General features: G+C 33.7%; 2 protein-coding genes and 1 pseudogene across 2 annotated transcripts; 1 reads left to right on the forward strand and 2 right to left on the reverse strand.

The window, feature by feature from the left end:
• The first annotated feature begins 1,001 nt into the window (after positions 1 to 1,001).
• On the forward strand, positions 1,002 to 5,305 carry LOC142632724 (putative phospholipid-transporting ATPase 9; annotated as a pseudogene).
• A 1,229-nt stretch (positions 5,306 to 6,534) lies between these two features.
• LOC142632262 (putative calcium-binding protein CML16) lies at positions 6,535 to 7,342 on the reverse strand. The gene has a single exon (XM_075806688.1). The coding sequence runs from the start codon at positions 7,163 to 7,165 to the stop codon at positions 6,683 to 6,685; it is 483 nt and encodes a 160-aa protein (XP_075662803.1). The 5' UTR covers positions 7,166 to 7,342; the 3' UTR covers positions 6,535 to 6,682.
• A 4,956-nt stretch (positions 7,343 to 12,298) lies between these two features.
• Positions 12,299 to 12,670, reverse strand: LOC142632726 (uncharacterized). The gene has a single exon (XM_075807076.1). The coding sequence runs from the start codon at positions 12,668 to 12,670 to the stop codon at positions 12,299 to 12,301; it is 372 nt and encodes a 123-aa protein (XP_075663191.1).
• Between the last annotated feature and the right edge of the window lie 5,587 nt (positions 12,671 to 18,257).

The following is an 18,257-nucleotide window of genomic DNA, read 5'->3' on the forward strand; positions in this document are numbered from 1 at the left end:
GCAGAGAATGGGAGAGAGGCGCAAGAAAAATGAAGAGGGAGAAGGCTGGGTCTTGGTTTTTTTCCAAACGGTGTGTTTGCACCCTTTTTTTTTCGGCCAAGTTAAACGGTGCGTTACGCACCTTTTTTTTTTTTTTTTGATTTCGGCCATATCGGCCAATTTCGCCGGTATCGGTGTTGTGCCCGATACGGACCGATTCGGGCCGAATCGGCCCGATTTTGCGCTCGTCGGCCCGAATCGGCGCCGTATTGGCGCGTATCGTGCTGAAAAAAATATTTTTTTAATGTCCGACGCGGCATGGACGCGCAGGCAGCGGCGTCGCCTGCGCGTCCCCTGTCACGCCACGTCGAACGCGGGTGCGGCGGCCCAAACGCTGCACCAGTGCTTCCCAGGTTACAGCCTTACCACCATTTATCTGTGGCCATGCGCAAGAATTTGAAGCTTTCTCCCCGATTCTTTGGACCCTTTCAGATCATACAAAGAGTTGGTGAAGTTGCCTATAAGCTTAAATTGCCTGAAACCTCCAAGATTCATCCGGTGTTTCATGTTTCCAACCTCAAGCAGTCACTTGGCTGCAAGGACCAACAGGGTACTTCCTTGCCAGAAATTGATGGGAGCAGTGGTGTTGTGGGTTCTCTCCCACAAGCTGTTTTGGATAGGCGAACTCAGAGAAATAAAGAGGAAGTTTTGATCCATTGGCAAGGGCAGTCACCAGCAGAGGCTACTTGGGAAGATGCTCACGCAATGAGGCTTCGTTTTCCTAATATTACCCTTGAGGACAAGGGTCGAATTTAAGGGGGAAGGAATGTTATGTCCACAAGGCAGCTGTTGAAGCAGTTGGAGTTGCTGTGTTACACGCTGGAGTGGATGTGCCTTTGTTTCAAATCTGCCTTATCTTTTATTTGAATTTGTTTTAGGAAAAGATAATAAGAGCAATCTGAATTGTTATCAGATTGGAGTATTAGGGAGCTTGGTTAGGAATCGTGCTTATCCTTATCTAGATGTTGAGTTGTTTAGGGATGTTGGAGTTGTTTATTGTTATCTTGGTTTGTAAAGCTATTTATATAGCTTCACGTTATATCAATAAAATTAATCAGAATATTATTCAGCAAATTGCTCTTGGAGGTTGGTTTTTCCTCGAATTAAAACCATATTTATTCTCATGATCAGGTCTGTTACAACAAAGAATCACCATAGCTCCTCGCGGAAGACGTGGTGGAAGCCGTGGTCGAGGTGGTCGTAACAGGTTATGTGATAGAAAAGTCTAATGGCCATTGCACTATGTTCATGTTGTCATGATTAACTCTGGGAGTATCATTTTGGCTGGTTTGGCCCTAGTATAAGATCAAATATAATGCAAGGCTTTCCTTTCTAAACACATTATTGTTGCACCTTAAGTTGTTTGATAAAATGCTTATTTGAGAATTTGTTCAGTTCTAAGGCAATTTGAGAATGTTGTGAACATAGTATTTCTCATTTGGTTTGTGTGAAATTGTGAATGAGAAATAAAAGTACTAGGACTTTTATTGGAATTTTTTTTTAAATTCAAAAAAAGGGTGAAATTGTTTGCTAGCTAATCCCTTAAATTTGGGTTAATGTAAGCATCATTCATTATTATTGAATAAACCACGAAGAATTCTTAGTACTATAACGTAATTTTATCAATGAAGATGGTCAAAGTTCTTCAAATTACTTTCACACATGAAGATCTGCACATGTATTATGAAGAAACTGATAAGCCAGCACGTGCCCATACCTCAAATTTGAATGAAGAACTTGGCCAGGTTGACACAATAATTTCTGATAAGACAGGTACTATGCAATTTGTTAAGTGTTCTATGGCTGGGACTGTGTATGGGTGCGGAGCTACAGAAGTTGAGAGAGCTTGGAGAAAAGGGTCACCTTTAGCTCAAGAGGTGACAGATGAAGAGAGCCAGGTTGAGGATTATACTGAAGCAATGCCATCCATTAAAGGTTATTAATTTTATAGATGAAAGGATCATGATTATTCATGAATGGTAATTGGGTTGGCGAACCTCATGCAGATGTAATCCAGAAATTCCTATGGTTACTGGCCATCTGCCATACTGCAATACCTGATATTGATGAAGAAATGGGAAGAATTTCTTATGAAGCTGAATCACCAGATGAGGCAGCTTTTGTGATTGCAGCAAGAGAACTGGGGTTTGAATTTTACAAGAGAACTCACAAGCATCTTACTGCCTGAATTAGATCCCATCTCTGGCAGGAAAGTTGCAGGATAGTCTCTTACATACTTACATATCTTCTTGCTGTTTATATTTTATGTTGTAAATAATCCCGTCTTCGTTCCTATGATGACATTTCTGATATCTTCTGATGAAGGTAATAGCTCAGCTTTTGTGAGGTATGTATGGCTTAAAGAGAAACATGTCTAAGACTCATTAAGTTATGCAGGGTAGGTTATAAGATCCAATAAACTCTGCTATAAAATCTTGTTAGTCCTGCACTAGCTTGTGAAAGGTTGTTTTACAGAGCGATTCTTTAGTATATGTTGTGCCACTATAATTTGAAGCATGTCTTCTTTTGATTTGATAATAGGTAGATGGTAAACTACAATCCCCCCCCCCCCCCCCCTAAATCAATCTGAACATCATTTATAATTTTAATCTATTTCTTGATCAGCATCATGTTTGAAAGACTTTCAAAGAATGGAAGGGAATTTGAGGAGCAGACTAAGGGGCACATTAATGAGTATGCCAATGCTGGTTTGAGGACCTTTGTACTTGCATATCGTGGACTGGATAAGGAAGAATACAACGAGTTTAATAAAGAGTTTACAAAGGCCAAGAACTCAGTGAGTGCAAATCGTCAAGAAACGATGGAGGAAGTGGAAGAAAAGATAGTGAGGGATTTGATTCTTGTCACTGCTACTGTAGTTGAAGACAAACTTCAGAATGGGGTAGGTTTAACACATTAAAGCAAAGAACAGACTTGTAACTGGTAGAAATGTGTTATAAGTTATAACCCAAGTGCTGGATAAATATCTGAATTTAGTTTAGTGATAGAATAAGGCTTCCTAGACAAATTAGTATTGTTATTTATTTGTATTCAAATTAATTCCTATGGTTTAGGATAGGATTGGTTCCTATGTTTTAGGATTTGTTAACGAGTTTATCTCATCATTGGCTATTTATTCATGTTCTTTTTTTGATAACGGCCATTTATGTAAGTTGAATGCATTAATAAGAATTAAGCAAAAAATTAACCAAAAATGTCTACTTCCTCTCTCAAGTTTAGGAAATTGGTCATCTCAAATTGGTTACACTATCTTGTTTACAACAAAACGTTCCAGCAAGTCTAGGCTTCTAATGATTTTGAGGATATTTTAATCTAAAAATAGGTACTTCTTGATAATCTAGGTTACAAGACTGATCAAAGTTGGAATAGGAAACACAATTCAGCAATTGGTGATGGAGCAAACGATGTTGTGATTCTTCAAGAGGCAGAGGCAGATATTGGGGTTGGTATCAGTTGTGTTGAGGGAATGCAGGTATAAGCAGAACAGATTTTCAGTATATTATTTCACTCCCATCTGGAAATTAATCTCACTTACATATGTTTTCAGTTGTTCTTTTTGACAAATAATTCTTTCCAAAATTCCAGGCAGTCATGTCAAGTGACATTGCAATTGCTCAGTTCTGTTATTTGGAGAGTTTGCTTCTTGTGGACAGGCATTGGTGTTATAGAAGGATCTCATTAATGGTAACATATGATCTTGGAAATGTCAGATTACATGCCTCTAAATTGTAGCTTTCTTATATTAACCTATAACTCAATTGGAAAATATTTTCTCATGCAATGAATCCAAATCAGTGAACTTTGCCCCAACATAGAATTTGTAAGAATAATGATTAAGTTATTAAATTCCACATTTCTTATTAGTTTAAACTTTAAACTTGTGCATAAGTGATAGTTTATCATTGTATCACTCTACCTCCCATTTGAAAGTAAAAAATTCCACATATTGACCCAACTATTGAGGGAGAGTTGAGCCCACAAATGAAGGACATTGTCACTTTGTTAGAATGGTAGTTAAGTGATTAAATTCATGCTTTCCTATAATGAAAATTATACATGTAATGTAATATTCTACATATCGGCCCTGTGACAGCGAAAAGCTCCAATTGACTACATTGTTACTAGTGTGCTCTTTATAGTTGATAGATAGTGCCAAGAAGTTATGGTTCTTATTAATTGTTAATGGTGCACTCTTAACACTAAAATTAACCCAAATAAGTTGATGGTTTACAACTTCACACCATCCTTTTGCTGATCAACAGATATGCTATTTCTTTTACAAGAATTGCTTTTGGCTTCACTCTCTTCCTCTTTGAGGTGTATGCGTCATTCTCAGGCCAACCTGACTACAATGATTGGTATCTGACACTTCATGATGTCATCTTCACATTACTTCCTGTGATAGCTGCAGGAATCTTTAACCAGGATATCTCTGACAGGCTTTGTCTGAGGGAAAATCCTGTGTAGTGATGCTTATCTTTTGTCACTCTAATTTGATAAAAATTTAATACTAAGATATACCGATGGAAAATTTGAAATTTTTGCAAAATTTGAAACCCAAAAGTAAATGGCATTGGTATAACATATTGTTGCTAATCCTTGCAGTGCGTTCTGTTGCACCAAGAAGGTGTACAAAATGTCCTATTTAGCTGGTTTTGAATCCTTGGTTGGGTATTTAATGGGGGTACTGAGTGCTACTTCGATCTTTGTCTTTTGAATGAGTGCAATGAAGCATCAAGCCTTCCTTAAAGGTGGGGAAGTTGTTGATTTGAAAATCCTTGGAACTACTATATACACTTGCCTTTTGTGGGTGGTGAACTGTCAATTGGAAATATCCATCAACTATTTCACATCTCCCACTATTTCACATCTCTACTACACTTTTTTCATCTGGACCACTATTGTAGTCTGGTATATATTCCTCTTGGCATTTGGAGCAATGGACCCCAACATATCAACAACTGCCTATAAGGTCTTTATTGAAACCTGTGCACTGGCCCCTTCTTATTGGCTCCTCACGTTGTTTGTGCTAATCTCTTCTCTTATCCCATATTTCACTTATGCATCCATCCATCAGATGATACAGTAAATAAGAGCAGATGGGCAATAAGATCACTCTGAATACTGTCATATTGTGCAGCAGAGATCATTAGGGCCTACGAGTTTGACTGTAAGATATACATCCCATTTTAAGGCAACATTCATATTATTGCAAGGCATGCGGCCATTGATGACAGGTTCTTAGCACAAACTTTCTTTTTAGCAAAAATTTTCATCATTGTGGTCTTAAATCTAGGAATTAGTCTCTCCCAAAAAAAAAAAAAAAGAAGTCAAAGCTGTTTACAAATCGCCTCTATTAAACCTCACAAAAGTGGGTGTTTTGTACATTGAGTATAGCAATTATATTGCAATGCAATAATATTAAGCGTGTATTATGTTGAAAAGTCTGTCTAGTAAGAGCAGGTTAATTTTAGTGAAACTACTATTTTAGTCCTTAAACTAGAACTTTTAGCCCAACTGAATATAGAGACTAATTATCCATGACTAGAATTTTTAGCCCAGCTTCAAAAGCAACCATTTAATGGCCATGAAAGCTAAAGTTCATGGAAGGTTGTTCAATGGATGGCCCTGTGACTATATCATAAAAAATTAATTCTTCCTAGGGTGAAATGCCAAGCGGCTTGAACATTAAGTAAATGGGAATCCCTAAAGCAATTGCAAATATGAGATTCCTTAGATTAAACCGTACTGTGGGGAAGCTATTCTCGATGCTTTATTTTTAAGTTGGCTGTCTCACCTAGGTAGCTTCTCTGCAGCATAGCTTTTTACTTAGCCCTTTATGCAGAGAGGTTGATCTGGACAGACTGACTTTGACATCTTTGTCAATAGAGAGCTCTATCATGAAGCCCAAACTGTGCAGATGTATCATATATTCTTCTGTTCGGAAGCTTAGTTGGAAAGAACAGAAAGGCTGCAAAAGAATGCTCATTTAATTCCATGCCATTCTTTTATAAGCTCCCGAACATAAAAATAGGCTGTGTGCAAACAGAGACAAGTTATTAGATTAGGTAGCTCTTATGTAATGTTTGTCTTTTATGGATTTTCTGAGAGAAGAACTGATCTTGAAAGTTTTAAAATAATGGTTCAGTCACGAATTATTAACCATCCCCAAAAAAATGCATATTGTTTTGCTTTGATTTCTTTTCTAGGCACCCATGCTAATCCAAGTAATGGTCTTCATGATTAAGTTTGGTTTTGTTGCAGACAGTGCCCACAATGCTCTATATGAACCTTAATTCCCATGTCATATAGATCTTCTTAGTAAGACACAATTATGCAATACAATTTAATCATGCAATTCCGATCTAAATACATAGAGAGATGCAAAACAACACTATAAACATAGGAAGACCAGACTGAGAGATGAATGCACTTCATTTCCATGTTCTTAATTATTAACAAAGGACTATTGCTCAACCATGTACATTTAATTTCTATGACCAAATAATCAAAATCTACATGTAACGATCTACAATTACTCGAACAAAGATGATAAGTTTGACACCAATGAATGTATCAGCATGTTGTCAACAAAAACAATTAACATACCACCTAACATTAGTCACCACAAAGAGAGGCCTAGGAAATCTGAGGCAGATTTAGCCATTACAGCCGCAAATTCATTGAAACTAATGACACCATCTCCATTAGTATCAGCCTCTTTGATCATCTCTGTCAGCTCCTTATACGTTAGTGGTTGACCCATTTTGGCCATGGACCCTGCTAACTCAGCCGCAGTAATGTAGCCATTGCCATCCCTATCAAAGGAACGAAAAACCTCCATAAGTTGTTCTTGGTTTATCAATACTTCTTCCTTCATGTCAGGCAAAATGGCATTGACCAATTCATCAAATTCCACAGAGCCATTCCCATTGGAGTCCATGTTGGCTAATAGGACATGAATTTGGTCACCTGATGGCTTGAGTCCTAGGGACCTTAGGAGTGCTGCAAGCTCTAGAATGGTCAGGCTACCATCTGAGTCCATGTCAAATCTTGCAAATATGGCTTTTAATTGATTAAGATGATCAAGATGAGGTGCAGCCATTTTTGTAGTAATAACATAAATAAAAAAGCAGCCTAATCTAGAAGAATGAAAGAAGAAAAAGATTGATAGTAATGAATAATAATAACACAATGAATGATATGATAGTATATGAGAATGTATAAATGGTGGTGGTGGTGGTTCTGGTCTTATTGGGTGGAGGTGTTATGTTATGTTATGGGGTTGTTATTGTTGTGAGGTTGAGTTTTTCTTTTTTTTCTTTTTTAAATTTGACTATTTGTGAACAGAAAGCGTGTCGGTGGATTTATTGCTGTCACACCTATGGCAGGCTGAGATTCCTTGGGGTTTTTTTTTTTTTTTTTTTGGTATGGGTTGTTTTTACTTGTTTATGTTTTTTTTTTTTTTTAATGTGCTTTTAAGTTTTATGCCCATTTCAAGTTATTTATAGAAAGATTTTTGTCAAAGAACTAATAAATAACTTGAAATGGGCATAAAACTTAAAAGCACATTAAAAAATAATAATAATAAACATAAACAAGTATAAAAAATTTATTAAAAAAAATTTATCTTACAAAAATCATACCATGTCAATAGATTTCGTCGTACTTTTCCACCCATATATGGATCTGGTGGAGGTTTGGAGAGGATAAAAGAGGTTAGGTCTTAGTGTGATGGTAAGGGTCTTCCATCAAAGAATTCAATAAAAATGAAAAGTTTGTGCACTAATTGAATACAATATTTTGGGTACAAAGAAAAATAAATGCGGACGAGATACAAACTTTTGGGTACAAAAAAAAAGAGTAGGTTTGTTAAGCATATTTTATTACACAAACTTGTGTTTTTTAAATTAAAATAGTATATAACTTGAAGTCACAATTAAACTGTTTTAAATTGAAAATTTTAGTTTAAAAAAATTTTACATACAAGTTTGTTCGTAATAAGGTGTGTGTAAGAGTATTTATCCCAAAGAAAAATATTAACAAACAAACCAGAGATGAAAAATTATATGAGCCATTAAGCGAATCCTATATAATACAGTAGTACATTGTAGAAATCACATGATGCTGTTACATGTAGATTATATGCTCTATAATTACTTTAGAGATCAAATAAATCTAGAGATTTGCATGCGTATGGTATAAAAATATAAATAATTTCTTTTATTTGTTCCAGAAAAATAGCTGAACATGATTTTATCAAGCTTCGTATTTTTTTGTTAACTTTGATTATATTAAAATTAATATTGATTTAGTGATTGTTGTGTATATTATTAAAAAAAACAGTAAAAATAATCCGTAATATTAAATAATTAAATTAAAACTATGGGCATTTCAAAAAAAAAAATCAAAACTATGGGAGGTGAAATATTATCAGTTTGAGATGGCATTCTTTAGTGAAAAGGTTGGTGATAAGCTCATGTAGCATTGTATGCGACAAACCCTGCATTGTTTATGGCCCCATCACTGCTATATGGTATATCCTAAGTCCTAACACACTCTTATATATATATATAGATATATAGATACCACGCTCCCTACAGCTCATTTGAGGTGGATACATATTCAGCCAAAAAAATAAAAACAAAATAATAATAATAATAATAATAATAATAATAATAATAAGGAGATGCATCATACATGTCCAAACTGATAAAAAAAGGTCACCCACACACACTCACGTATTTCATTTTACGGGATTCAAGCTGGTATATAATTGCATATTCTGGATCCATGAACTAGGTTAGAAATTACATTATTGAATTTCAATTAATTCAACTTAATTATCTTAAGTCAAAAACTAATTGGTGTTTTGATAAAAAATTGTTATTTTTACAATATTTTTCACAACAAATTTTAAGTGACAAACTGTTACTAATAGTCAAAAGAATAATTTTAGTGGTTAGTTCAAATTAGTTGTGAAAAGTGAAAACATAATAAGCGGATCGTAGGACGCAATATACTCAAGAGTTTTACTAACGTGTGCCCCTAGGATATACATTAGTAAACTATTTTAAGAAACTTTTTATGAAAAAATGAAAAAGTATATATATATATATATATATATATATGAGATGTGCTACGTCCATAACATTTTCATAACAAATCATTGGTGATTAGTTGTTATTGGTTCAAATTTGAATCTAACATTAAAATTATTTTTTTGCCTCAACAACAACAACCAGTAACAACTTGCCACTTAAAATTTGTTGTGAAAATATTGTGGACATATCATTTCTCTCTCTCTCTCTCTCTCTCTCTCTCTCTCTCTCTATATATATATATATATATATATATATATATATATATATATATATAATTTTTGTGCCTTTGATTATGACTTCTTTGTAGCTTCTTTGTTTTGACCTAAATTTGACCTTAACTATAAGCATCTCTAGTGAGGTTGCTAAATTGACAAAAAAGTCAATTTAACAACCAATTCTCCAAAATTGTGGCTACAGCAAAGCAATTAAACTTAAAAAAAAAAAATAAATAAAAAATAAAAAACTTTGAGCCGCAGTGGGCTACTATCTATAGCAGCCCACTCTAGCTCAAAACTCAAAACAAAAAATAATATTTTAATGTAAAGTGTTAAAAAATAAATATTTTAATGTATTAATGGTTGTAGATGTTGGTTATTGTGTTCAATATGTTATTTTATTGTATTGTTTATATTATTTTAATGTGTTAAATATTAATATAAAACATTTATTGTAGAGGGAATTATAAAGTAGGCTGTTAAAATAAATAAAATAGTATTTTGAGTTGTTAAAAGCAAAAAAATTGAGATACTTTACTATGAATGCTCATACAAGTTTAAAATACCCAAACAAAGCGCCAAAGAATGCGGATTGAAAGTAATAATGAAAGGGAAAGTGTTAATTTATTGGTGCTGTAGATAGGAATTGGTCATATCGATAAAATTAACAGTTGACTTAATGCTAAAGTTATTGTAATTATTTTTTTCTTTTTTTGGTTTGAAAATTTATAGCACCAGCCCAAGCAATACAGCCTATTAAGTACTAATAAGTTTGAGCTCAGTTGTTAGATGACCAATTCTACAGTGCAAGGTAGGAAGTGGAGATTTGTAGAAGTCAAACTTTAATTGTCGTAATCTAAAGTCTAACACACCAAAATAAGGTGCTAGCTTATTAATGTTGACTTTTTCAATTTCCTAGGATGAAAAAGTTTGAGGGATGGAAAAGTGTAGACAATACTGTTGTAGGTATAAACCAAGAGTTGATTCTCAAAAAAAAAAAAGGTATAAACCAAGAGTTTTGTATTTTAAATAACATTTTTTTGTGCTTTTCAAGAAACGTCCAAAGTTTAGGTCTCTTATCTCTCAATTATCAAATTATTATAAAAAAAATTAATTAAAAATAGAATACATGAGGAAAAAATTACTAATATATACCGAATAAGGTCAAAATCTAGTGAGAACAAAACATGAAGATTTTTGGCTATTGGGCATGCAAGAAGCTCTTTACATTAAGTGAGCTACACAAGTTGTGTGTATATATACACGTATAAACTTATAATTGTGTGATGCATAGACTAATTAAAGAAATTGAATTATCAAAAGAAATTGAACAAATAAAACTAGATAATACAAATTAAAGAACAAAAAATATTTATAATTATATGACAAAAACACATCATGTAAAACTAAGTTATTATAAAATATATATATATATATAATAGTTTATTTAAATAACTAAAAATAAATATTGAAACTTAAATCTCATGATAATGTTTTAGTAAAACTCAGTTGCTTATTATTGGAAGATAATGATATTCGTTATTATTTTTAAAATTTTTTCGATGAGTGAATATTATCTTTAGCAAATAGGTTCTAAGAAAATATCATAGTAAACAAATTGATGTGTTAAATAACTACTTTAAGTTTAAGTACACGGTTTTAGACTTCTTCGAATATAAGTTATATCTTAATTTTCTTACTCAAGGGGTTTCAGGTGACTTGTATTTACCACCCAAGCTAGTATATATAAAAGCAAGCAAACATTTTATTGCACAACACAATCAAAATACAAATTTACATAGTAAGGACACTCCACTCTGTTCATCTCACATAAACCATCTTGAAAACAGCAAACAAAATTTACATGCCCCTAATGACAAACCTTTGAAACATTTAAGTTCAACACCACAAAATTAACCCCTTCCCAAGACTAGAAAAATTGCATAGAAAGAACAGGGCACATTCAAACCAAGAACAGATGTTGAAATACCCCCAACAACAAAACGGAGTTCTATCACTTTCCACTTGACTTCTTGAAGCATACCTTCCTCTTTGGAGCCAAATTTGGTAAACTGAAAAACCCCACGCCAACTTACATTTTATGGCTTTATGGCTCTTCTCTTTCCAGTTTTTCATATTCCACAAGCCTATTCCTATCAGAATTTGGATTGAAAATCAGACACATGTCCATAATCCTCCACCAAACTCATTCACTACATACAAATTGTCTCCCCTCTGTGGCTAATCTATTCAACATAGCTGTTAACCAGAGAATGGAAGCAATAACTAATCCATTTAATTAGTTGCTTTTAATACTAATTAATTTTGATAAAAATATAAGAGTCAAGGTTCAAAAAAAAAACCATTACAACTCCAATTCAAAAGCCATTTCTCAAGGGATACTATATATGCTATGTTACAACTTACTTCTTGTTCCTCCCACTTTAGATCATCACCTTTATGATTGAAAGAAAGTTTTATTTTATTTATATATATATATATTAATATTGCACATTATATAACATTATATTTGCACAATTCCAAGCAAACATTATATTTCACATGCAACCCAATCAATATACAAATTTACAAAGTAAGGACACTCCATTCTGTACACAACATAGCCCTTCTGCAGAAAAAACACAAGTTGTCTCCCCTTTATGGCTAATCGATTTAACATAGCTAACCAGAGTATGGAAGCAACTAATCTAATTAATATAGTTGCTTCTGACACTATTATTGATCAAAATATTAGAATCAAGATTTAAAACAAAAACCGAAAGTCTCTTACAATTTCCATTCAAAAGCCATTTCTCAAGGGATACTAATATACAATGTTACAACTTACAACTTGTGCTAAGACCAAATCCAGTGTAAACTACCAGGTATCTAGCCAAGTTTGCATGAGCCCACCATCAATTAAGGTTGTGGAAGTTGTTGAACCTCACCATCTTTAACGTTACATTCATTTCTTCCTTTGCAAAAAGACATCATCTTCATTCCAACTTGAATATCACAAGACATACACTGCCGGCACTTTCGCTTCACCCACCCAAGGCAGCCTCTATCCTTGATACTCTCTAATGGAGTAACAGCCTCTTTGGTGCACATCCTGCCCAATAAGCACGAAAGAATTGCGAGCACAGTTAGGACAGACATCACTGCAAAGAAAGGACCTATAGACCCAGAAGAACTCCAAGCAGCATTATTGTTTGGTACAGCTACAGGGTTATAAGTCAAGGTTTGCCCTGGCTGTTGCTGCATAGGCAGTGATGGTGATGTTGTTGCCATAGCTGTTCTTGAAGAAGTAGAATTAGCATATTGTGAAATGGAAATATATATTTGCAGTATGTTGTGATAAAAGTGTTACTGTTGCTTCTTTAGCCGGCCGTAAGTGCATGAATGTGTGGAATACAAGATGGAAAGGGCTAAAGCTAACACTTCTTTTTTTTTTTTATTCCGTTTTACTTTGAAGATAGTTTTGCATGCTTGCATTTTTCAAGCCTCGCAGAAAGTGGCCTTTTCCTTCGTAAAGAAGGTAGAGATTCCTTTACTAAAGTTAAAGTGAATCCCATGTGGTTAGTTTGATCATGATTATCTGAATCCTTCCTTTGTTAATTCAATAATGCTACGTAAATAACTTTTTTTTCTAAACAAATTTCACAACACTTTACATTGTTCGACTATGAATAATAGACAAAATGATACTCATGGAGCCATTACTTTTTCGCCACTACTCTAGGTCAACCAATTTAGCAATTGAGAGATTTGCTGTAAAAAAAAAAGTTGTGTCAAGAAATGAAGAAAAAAAAAACTTAAAATTAATAACACAACTAATTATGGGACTGATCGAGCACACATCCCTGTATAAGTACCCAAAAAAAAGGTTTAATCAAGATCTAGCCAACTAATGTAATTCCTAAATTTTTTTTTTTTTTTTTTTTTGGCATCCTATGCAAATAGACAAATATTAATTTTTTATTTAAATAAAAAAAATCACATTTTAAACCCTATATTTTAGGAATATTTTCAAATTAAACTTATAATTTCAAATTAAATCTTAAAATTTAAGGCTATTATAAATTAAACCTTAAAGTTTTGTTAGTTTCAAATCAATTTAAATTCCAAATTAAACTTGAATAGTCTAGAATTGAAATCGATGGGATTTTAAAGGTTCATGGCTCAATTCAAAACTAGTCAAAGTATAAGAGTTAACTTCTAACAATCTTAAACTCATGATTTACTATTTTTTTCTGTAAATAAAAAATTATTAGTGAGGGCCAATGTGGTTTATCTAGACGTGACCATAGTACGTAGCACCATAATCACTCTTAGAGTAAGACTATTGAAATATATATATATTTTTTTTTTTTTTTTTTAACCACTCTCAAGCTAAGACTATTGAAATATAGTTTTTTTTTTTTAATAGAAAAAACAAAAAACAGATTAAGGGAACGGTTAGCTGTGAAAAGACTGAATATTATATCAAAGGCTTGAGATAAAACTTAATTCCCGTTAGAGAAGGAATTAATTGAGAGAGGAAAAAGTTATTCTAATTTGTTACCAAGCATTTAGGCTAGAGTAAAAAATTCTACTCATTAAGGTTGCGTTTAGTAACACAACTGCAAATAAATTTTTAATTATGATAGAATACATTCTTCTAAGAAATAATTTTTGGTATCATGCTAAAATTCTTACTAAAAGAAAATTATGTTAAATTAAATGAAATTTTTTATTATTATGGGTCCGATTGGATAGAACTTATTTTGCTGAAACTGAAAACTGAAAACACTGTAACAAAATAATTTTTAAATGTGTGAATAGTGCTGTGAGACCCATTTTTAATGAAAAAGTTGCTAAAAAGTGAAATTTGTGAGACCCGTGAACAGTGCATTTGTGCACTGTTCATTGCTGAAAAGTCAATACATGCGGCTGGGTTAAAAAAAAAAAAAAAAGCAAAAACGCGGACGTGGACGCACAAACGCGGATCCAAACGCCCTCTATGTCTCTAGAGAGTGAATTTTTTCCAAAAATAATGATTTAATTTTAAAATATTACTCAATTAATAATTTTAAAAAATAATAACTCTGTAAAAAAAAAAGTTTAAATACTGAAGAGATATAATAAAATCATTATTTTATTTTAAAAATTCGTAAAATGACGTATAACCTGATTTTTCACAATTATTGCAGTAACAACTAGCCAAACTGTGCAGCCTACAATCTAGAAGCCTAGAACAAGTGCAGCCTCTCAGGGTTGGCTCCAGGCCTAGGACTAAATCATCCATGGCCACATTACAAACAAAACTCCAAAAGTATACTTTAGGCTGCGTTTGATTGGGTGTAAAATATTTTTCGGGTGTAAAATAATTTTAACTAAAAATATTTTCGAGAAAAGAAAATATTTTTAGGTATTTGGTAGTATTTTAAAAAATACTTTAAAAAATATTTTTAGGTGTTTGGTTGTGATCTTGAAAATATTATAGAAAATACATTTTCTACTTGTTGCTCACATTTTCTCACATTTTCTCAGCTTCCAAACAAATATCATTTCCCAATACAGAACAACAAAACCCAAAAAAAAAAAACTCATCAAATTTTCTCAATACAGCACAACAAAACCCAAAAAAAAAAAATCATCAAATTCGGTCAGAGAAGAACGAAGACAGAGAGAGAGAGAGAGGCGACTGGGTTCGACGTTGAGGCGAGATCGCGCGGCGGAGGCGAAGGCGAGCACGATCAGACTGGGTTCATCAAAGATCGCGCGGCGATGGCGTTGGCGAAGGCGAGATCGCGCCAGCGTGGCGATGGCGAAGGCAAGATTGCGCCGGCGCGACGATGGCGAAGGCGAGATTGCGCGGCGATGGCGAAGGCGCGATCTCGCCGGCACGGCGATGGCGAAGGTGAGATCGCGCGGCGATGGCGATGGCGAAGGCACGATCTCGCCGGCGCGGGTTGGGGCGCGATCGCGCCGGCGCGGCGATGGCGAAGGCGATCTCACTCTCTGTACTCTCTCTTCGTGCTCTCTCTCTCTCTCTCTCTCTCTCTCTCTCTCTCTCTCTCTTCGTGCTCTGTCTCTCTGTTTTCTGGAAAATTTCTATTTGAAGGTAAAATAGAGATGGAAATTGTTTTACGGGTGGGAAGGGGGTATTTTACGGTCAATGCAAGTGATTTTCAGTTTGACCAAGTTTTCAGTTGTTACCAAACACACGCAAACGCGTAAAACATTTTTTGAAACTTATTTACTATCCAACCAAACGCAGCCTTAATAATTGATTTCACACCACTACAAAAAATTTGAGTTATAACAGTGGTCTTTTTTATAGCGCTTACAAAAATGCTACTATAATGGATTTATGGTAGCAGATTTTTAAATGCTACTATAAATCTCTTTGCAGCAGCGATTTTTTTGTAACCGCTACAATATACTTTGTTTTTTGTAGCGGTTTCTCAACTGCTACAATATACTTTACTTTTTGTGCTTCTATAGGATTTTTCTAAATACAAAACTACAATAAATTTTTTTTTTTTTTTGTAACAGTTTCCCAAAAGCTACAATATATTTTATTTTTTGTGTGTTCTATAGGTTTTTCCTAAATACAAAACTACAAAGTTTTGTCCTTTTTGTTTTTTTTTAATATATATATATATATAATCCAATGTAGAAAACTTATCTCCGGAATGTCCATAACTAGAGAAATATTTTTCTAAAAATTTCAAAATGAACAATATACCCCTAGACCTCCAAATTTACAAAATATATTAGGAATGATTAAAATGAACAAAACAAAAATCCCTCAACTCACAAAATAATAAAAATACCCCCCAAACCATAGTATTACTACTATTATCTATTGGTTTAAATTGTGAAGATGTTTATCCTCAGCAATCTTAGTGTGGTGTCAAACACCTATTGAAAATTCCATAATTTCCTAACTCATTTTAGTGACATATAATATATAAATATAAATATATATATATATATATATATATATGTGTGTGTGTGTGTGTGTGTGTGTGTGTGTGTGCGTGTGCGCGCGCGCGCGTGTGGGGAGGGGGGGGGAGAACTAACATTTTATTATTTATTCTATGTGATTAGAAAGATTACTAATAGAATAAATATGTTTATTTTGTTATATTAATTATTTTAAGCATAATGAAATTTTCATATCATTTTTCTAATATTTATACGAAAAACAATTGATTTTTTTTTATATGTGAGAAACAATTGGTTTGAAATATGGTATTCTTGCTCAAATTAAGTTTTTTTTTTTTTTTGCAACAATTGAAACAATGTCCAACAAAAAGGAGAAAAAAAAAATTAGTTACACACAATCAAGAATGTAAAAAAACACAGCAATTAAAGGATATTTGCATTTTTTTTTAGTAGGCATGAAACATGCCTATCTATATTAGCCACTATATCATGCAATTTTCAATTTGTAAACACACACACATAGTATAATAAAATCACTAAACTATACTGTGGGGAGTAAAAGGACCCAAGCGGGCATTTGGGTCTTTGGGCTCTAGCAAGGAGGGCCGATCTGTTCTTGAGCTAAGAATTTGTTAGTACTACGAATCGGCCCATACGCCGAGGGTCTGAGGACACATCCGAGGGTGAGTTTCTCCTCAGACAGACCCAAGAGAACTCGGAGATTCACTACGAAGGTCAAGGCAGAATTCCGGAAAGACTGTTGGTTAAGAGGGGGGAAACCCTGAACCTGCTAAATACACCGGTGTTAGAAAAATATCATGAGCAAAGGCTGCCACCTCCACATTAAAGACTCTACACCTACCTCCCTGGCCGCATTAATGGGGAAGTAACCCCTGAATAGTAGAACTGAAACTTCTGGTTACTATTCAAAGGCACTAAGAGAAGAAATATCTAGAGGGGAGGGAATTTGAGCAACACGTGGATAAAGCATCAGGAGAAGAAGTATTTAGGGGGGGCAGTCTGTAACCAAAACGGGAGGAAGAATTGTAATCTTTAAGAAAGAAAGAGAAATAATACAGAAGTAGTCCTCGGCTCATGTCCGAAGAGGTCCATCTGCAATTATCATTCATTATTTACAAGTGTTTGCACACCATAGTCTGTTATCAAGTTCTCAGTACCTCTAATCTAGATTTCAAGCCCACACTCTACAAATTTCATTGTTTAAGGCTCATTGGGCCTGAGCCCATAATTGTCTTTGGGTCCAGGTGCAATTGTGCACTTACATATACTTACTGTCTTTCTATTTTGTATATAAAATAACTAAATATTACAATTTTTTTATTTGAAAAGTTATTGAAATAAATTTTTTTATACATTGATTGTTGGGGTGGAGGATTTGAGCCTTAGATGTTTCTATTGGAAATGTGTCAACCAATTAATTTACAAGATTCTTGGAGAAAACTAATAATAAGTTTCCCCGCACATCGTGCGGGAACTCAGCTAGCATTAAAGAAATGAGAAGAGCATAAATTCCAAGTTATTGGACCATGTATAATGCTATTTATGTATCTAATAAAAATTTTAAAAATAAAATGGCTCATACACCATGGCAAAAAAGTTAGTCCTAGTAGCTGAGAAAATATTATTTTAAATCCACAATTTAAATAATGCAAGTAATAATATTGTTTCAGATCCAAAATAGTCACTAGACACATTACAATAAAAACAATATAGATAGACTGTTACTCAAGCAAGGATAAACTAATTACGCAAGCTACAACTTAAACTAATGCCATAATATTCTCTTCCTTTGAAAGGATTAATCACCAAGAATCATTCCCTCTTGTGGAAGTGGCTTGATTTCAACATTAACACCAACCTGTTTTTTTGCCATGTCTATTTAAAAAAATATCCATATAGATAAGTATCAACACTAATCACA

This window comes from Castanea sativa, chromosome 4, assembly GCF_040712315.1.
Source record: "Castanea sativa cultivar Marrone di Chiusa Pesio chromosome 4, ASM4071231v1".
Taxonomy (NCBI): domain Eukaryota; kingdom Viridiplantae; phylum Streptophyta; class Magnoliopsida; order Fagales; family Fagaceae; genus Castanea; species Castanea sativa.

What these genes read in the sequence shown, in the direction of transcription:
- LOC142632262 (XM_075806688.1), bottom strand. Translation starts at nt 7,165, where the DNA reads ATGGCTGCACCTCATCTTGATCATCTTAATCAATTAAAAGCCATATTT.
- LOC142632726 (XM_075807076.1), bottom strand. Translation starts at nt 12,670, where the DNA reads ATGGCAACAACATCACCATCACTGCCTATGCAGCAACAGCCAGGGCAA.